A 5,903-nucleotide genomic window follows, 5' to 3' on the forward strand; every position below is an offset into this window, starting at 1 on the left:
CTTACCTGTCTCTTTCTCCACCATGTCGTTTTGAACAGATCCCATGTTGCCTTCACTGTCCACATGTTTCAAACACCTTTTCTGCAGGATACTCACTCTAATTTGTACATCCGATTTTTCTCCTTTTCTACCCAGGCTGCTAGCCGACCGTGCTTGTCCTTTAAGTACAGTACCTGGTTTTTTATCATAATCGAGTCTCCTTTCTCCACTATATGACCTATGCTCAAAATATTACTCTTCAGCTCAGGAACATAGTAGACATCCCTGATTTCTCCAACTCGTCCATCCTTCTGCATGTGCCGGATTGTTCCACGCCTTTTTATCACCATCTTGGAATCATCTCCACATGACACTAATTCGACCTCCACCTTAGTGAGTTCGCTGAAGAAACTATCATCTCCACACATGTGATTGCTTGCTCCTGTGTCTAGATACCAAACCGAGTTTAAACAACCCGGACTAAGCTCGTCACCTAATCTCCTTTCCTTCACATGGCTTGAACTCCACTCAGCTTCCAATTTACTGCTCTTGAGTTCGGCATCTGAGTTTTGCATCATCATTAAAATCCCTATCTCTTCCTCGTCGTCTTCCTCTGTGAGAAGATTTTTCTCCTTTTTTTCCGATTGACAATATTTTGCTATATGACCGATCTTGCCACAATTGTAGCAACATGTCGATCTGCATTCTCTTGCGTAATGGTCGTACTTGCCACACCTAAAGCATTCCACTTCTGACTTAGACCAATCTCCTTGGCCCCTTTCTTGACCACGACCATGCCAATTCTGCTGCCTAGTCTGATCTGTGCTCTCTTCAACATTCATCTCGGTCACATCCACCTCGACCTTGTCTACCTCAACCTTGGCCACCTCGTCCTCTGCCACCTCGTCCTCTGCCTCCAGGACCTCGGCTCTGAGTATTCCGAGTCTCATCCAAATCAAGTTGCGCCTTTAGTGCTTGATCACACGTTTCGTGCTTCTTCCTTCTCCTTTGTTCATGGGCCTCAAATGACCCGACAAGTTCTTCCACAGAGAGAACTGACAGGTCCTTCGACTCCTCGATAGCGCATACAATGCTCTCGAAATCATCTGTCAATGATCTCAAGATTTTCTCCACAACCCGGCTTGCTAGCATTGGTTCTCCATTCTTGCCGAGTTGGTTAGCCACCTTCTCTACCCGAGTTATGTGCTCGGTTACCTGCTCTTTATCTTCCATCTTCAACCCTTCAAACTCTCCTCTAAGAGCTTGAAGCCAGACTTGTCTGACCCGGTCGTTCCCTCTGTATGCAACCTCCAGAATATCCCATGCTTCCTTTGAAGATGCAACGTTTGCAATCTTCTCGAAGCCTGACTCGTCCATCGCATTATACAAGAAATACAAAGCCGACTTATCTTTCACTCGCGTCTTCTTCAGTGCAGTAATCTAGGTTGCCGTCTGATTTGCGTCCTCCGTGGGTTCTTCGTATCCGCTCTCCACTATATCCCAAATGTCTTGGGATCCCAGAAGGGTCTTCATCTGCAGACACCAATTATCATAATTGGTTTTCTTGGTCAATTGCGGCACCGTCATACCGTTCACAACTTTTGCCATCTCTCCTTTTTTTTCTCCCAAAGCACTCAAGCGCACACTTTTCTCTCTCTCTCTCTCTCTCTCTCTTCACTCGGTACTCGGAGCATAAAGCTCTGATACCAATTTGTTGGAAAAAACTCACACACACTAGAAAAATATGCAATGTAACTCATTGTGGTATTTTTCATTGATGGAGAATGCGCTATTATATAGCCAATTACAAACCAAATAATAACAAACCAAACTAAATCTTTATCTAATCTAATCTTATCTAATACCCCATATTATCAAACTAAATCTTATATACTCCAACTAACTAAAATAACAACTAACTTAAATCTAATTAACCGAATATAAAATACCCTATCACTTTACTAAATAAAAACAACTCTATAATCTAAAAAATAATCTATATATTATCTAACAAAATTAAAAATTATCCAACAAGAATATGTGGGTTTTTCACCGTAATTTCCTACTTCTAATAAAACAGTTTTTTTCTTATTTAAATAGTGATATATTTAACCATCCAATAACTCCAAAGTTAATGCTTATAGTCTCCTATATCACTCACTTTTTTGTATATTTTTTTTCTGCTTCCTATTTATTTCTTTTAAGTCATTTATCCAATACAAAGTTTATGTAAGTTCTTATTTTGCTGCTTTCTTAAGATCTCATCATACTATATTAAGTTTAAGATTTTATTTTATGATTGCTGTTTTAATACAAAAGTCTTACAACATTTTACTAATTTTATGTAAATATAATTGTTTATGATAAAAAATGTAATTTTATAATTGGTGATTGTGTTTAACATTGAGAAGTTTAAATTCAAAAGACCGCATCAACATGTTCCAATGAAATTTTTTATAAGATTCAACTCTTAAGTTTAAGATTTCTAGGTATAAATTTACATTAGATATGTCTTTAATTAGGTGTCATTTATGACTTGTTTAGATTAGATTAGTTGAGTAGATGAAAATATTAGTATAGTCATATGTTAGAAATTTATGAGAGAATTCATTATAATTTTGAAATAGGGCTCCATGTATATTATTGTATTAATTAATTTTTTGGCTTTGTCTTTCTATCTTTCCTTATCTCTACGATACTTATACTTTTAACTTTTACATTTTCTAAGATTTCAAAATGTACATTTGATGAATATATGGAGTTCTTTACTATGTTTTACAATTTTTTAGAAGTTGATGTATATCGTCAAAATTTTGTAAAGGAATCCTACATGTTATAACTCTTGGGTTTATATTTTCCATACAGAGGTTGTAGTCATCGAGTATGGTTCTATATATATAACATTGTATACACATATAAGTCATTCGACATCATTTTTAACTTAAAATTTTAAAGCAATGGGGTTGTGGGTATTTCATCTTATATAGTATTTAATTTTATTTTTTTTATTCAATGTGAGACTTTGACTCATATTTGGATTATTCCAAACAAGAACTAAATCTCCTAAATATCAATTCATGGTTACAAAATCAAACAAACCATTGAGTTTTGTACTAATCATTTTCTGTTTCGAGATTTGATTCGTATGAATGGTTTGATTTTGTGGATTAATCTGTTTTAATATGTTTGATTTTTCTTTTGATTTAATTTTGTTTTCCAAAGGTATTTATTAGGGAGAGATTATATATATGTGACATGAGTTGAATCCACATGAGGATTAACACTACTTTTAATCCAAAACCTCGAGACCAAACAATCTCTCCTCAAAGATCTCAAGTATACAATGATCTTATAGCATTGTTGTTATGGTTATGATGTTGTGTTATGTTAGTTATTTTTGGTGTTACAAAAGTCTAAGCCGCAATTACCATGACGAAATTGATTCTAATGTTATTGGTAGAGTTTTTTCTTCTTTTTCCTTTTGAGAGGTTCATTAGAGAGGGAGATCAAATATACGTGAATTCACATAAAGATTGACAGTACTCTTAATTCAAAACCTCAACATTTCATTAATAGCTCTTATTTTATATGACATTTAATTTTGTTATTTCTATTCAATGTAGGATTTAAACTTATACTTTAGATCAACACTTTGTTAGTATATTTAAACACCCAATAAATAATTATACTCTGAAGTTTAATTAGTAAAGTAAATAAACATATACTCTGTAGTTTAATTAGTAAAGTAAATAAACACATTCTTCATCTGGATCAACACTTTGTTAGTATTTAAACACCCAATAAATAATTATACTCTCAAGTTTAAATAGTAAAGTAAATAAACACATACTTCATGTTTGTTTAGAAAAGTTGTTTTTATTTATTTATTTCCCTATAAATAACCACGTGTTACATTCTATATATCCCTATGAAATTGGAACATGGGCAGAACTTCCTTTTGTATGTATTTGGCAATATATTGGTAGACAACTTCTGTTGGATGAACACTGTCCCAAAATACATACTTTGAAGGATCATCACATGTTGAAGTGAATTCATTACACAATGGAGTTACTTCAAACAACCCAGTTCCACAACACCCTTTATTCGTCTCCTTGAAACCTGTGTCATAAACAGTGTATTATAGATATTGGTTAAACATATAATTTAGTTCATACATCAAACAAATTCTCAACACATACAACTTTTCTTTACTAAAAGTGAATATAGTCTAAATCTGTTTATAATATACTCACCATATTTTTGTGGCTGATTAATAAGGTTGATCAGTGTGTAATATATATCTGTATAAACAACTTTGCTTCCTGGAAGCATTGCTTGTATTTTAGGCAATAGCCGTGTCAATTTTCGATTGTAGAGCTTTGCATCTGAATTCTCATCCTCTACACATTTCCTATCTTTTATTTTTCCTGACTTTGTTATTTGAATAGGTATGCAGCCAATGCAAGGAAGCCCAGAGACAGCAAATTTTCTGCATCCAAGATCGTACAGTTCCTACAATTTTTTTTTTCCTGAAGGATTAGTGTTATGAAGTGAACTTTAAATTTAACTCAATGTTTCAAAAGTAGTTTATAAAATGAGATTTTCACCCACTTTTATCTTATAAATCTATTTTATCTTTCATCAATATAGAATCTCCAATACACCCGTTCATATCGAGACATATACATCTCTAATATGAAACTAGACATTAATGAGTAGTTCGATAATTATCTAATAACAGGTGGCACCATAGACTGAACAAATAACAAATTTTTTAAATAATTAACAAATGGTAACATAAACCCAAAAGATAATAAATTTTACTATGAAAAACTTCGAATGACCCTAATACTATCTTAAAAATGGATTTTAAAACTAACTCAATTCCAGGAAACTTATTTATTATTTCAGAACAGAAATCTTAAAATATGAGAATTTGATTAAAAAATGCATTAAATTACTTGGGTGGATTTTAAGCCCATGAATTTTAAGTTTAGTTCAACTCCATTGAACTAACTTATTATTATTTGAGAATAAAAATCTTGAGCTGTGATAATATGATTAAAAAATTTGCATTAAATTACTCCTGTTTACCTTCATGAATATCTGAAGCCTACTCTGCACGAAATCTTGGTATCCATCAATGTTGAACTCCAATTTTCTAGTGGAAATGTCATAAAAGTTGAGGAGAAAGTCATTTGTTCCTGCACTGATAATAACAAGAGAATCTCTAAGTATCTGTTTAGCTTCATGTTCTCCTGCAATGGCCTTGAGTCTTCCTACGTAAACTTTGAAGTATTCAATTTGTTGTGACACTGCTATTGCACCTGTTAAAGCAGTGGTGAGATCATCAAAACCTGATCCCCCAGATGCAAAGCTGACACCTGTTAGAAGATCTTCATCTGATAGGTTAGGGTGAAGGAAAGGAGGAACAGTGTTTTTGAGGTTCAACACTGAGGCAATGAAATCAGGAACCAGTTTTCCATTAGAAAACCTACCAGTAGGAACATGACCAGGGAAATCCTTACCATAAGGAAAATGGTTTCCCTTAGCCAAAGTTTTGATGTAATTGTTGTTGCCTGTGTCTACTGTTGAATCCCCAAACACTAGAATGGATGAAAACTTTGGTCTTATCAAGTCATTGCCAAAGCTTGCAACAACAACAACACTGGTGCAAAGGTGTATCAAAATGATGGAGTAGGATGCATAACAAGCCATTACTGTAACTTCAACTATGTGGTAAGATAATACTTATATAGTGAACGTAAGAAGAAACTTGTTAATTAGTTTCGACTTTAAATTTGTGTATTGCAAGTGATCTGAACCCAAGAAATCAAAAACGTGAGAATGAAGCCAAGACAGCTATTTTAGGTAAGTGAAAACAACGTCAATGGATTTTCCTGGATTTGATTGAGCTAAGT

At 33.8% G+C, this 5,903-nt stretch overlaps 1 protein-coding gene and 1 pseudogene across 1 annotated transcript; both read right to left on the reverse strand.

Annotated features, from left to right (window-relative positions):
• The window catches only part of LOC146888272 (uncharacterized), a 1,908-nt pseudogene extending 321 nt beyond the window's left edge, over positions 1 to 1,587 (reverse strand).
• Positions 1,588 to 3,784: 2,197 nt separating this feature from the next.
• Positions 3,785 to 5,700, reverse strand: LOC114174401 (GDSL esterase/lipase At2g30310-like). Its single transcript, XM_028059240.2, has 3 exons — positions 5,077 to 5,700; positions 4,236 to 4,494; positions 3,785 to 4,101 (listed from the first exon to the last, which is right to left on the reverse strand). The coding sequence occupies exons 1-3, from the start codon at positions 5,698 to 5,700 to the stop codon at positions 3,896 to 3,898; spliced, it is 1,089 nt and encodes a 362-aa protein (XP_027915041.1). The 3' UTR covers positions 3,785 to 3,895.
• Between the last annotated feature and the right edge of the window lie 203 nt (positions 5,701 to 5,903).

This window comes from Vigna unguiculata, chromosome 2, assembly GCF_037176805.1.
Source record: "Vigna unguiculata cultivar grain cowpea cultivar isolate G323 ecotype 2 chromosome 2, ASM3717680v1, whole genome shotgun sequence".
Lineage (NCBI taxonomy): Eukaryota > Viridiplantae > Streptophyta > Magnoliopsida > Fabales > Fabaceae > Vigna > Vigna unguiculata.

Excerpts from the sequence above, each read along its gene's own strand:
- LOC114174401 (XM_028059240.2), bottom strand. The coding sequence starts at position 5,700 with ATGGCTTGTTATGCATCCTACTCCATCATTTTGATACACCTTTGCACC. Across the intron at positions 4,495-5,076 it reads GGCTTCAGATATTCATGAAG|GAACTGTACGATCTTGGATG; the intron begins GTAAACAGGAGT and ends AAAAAATTGTAG. Across the intron at positions 4,102-4,235 it reads TAATCAGCCACAAAAATATG|GTTTCAAGGAGACGAATAAA; the intron begins GTGAGTATATTA and ends TTTATGACACAG.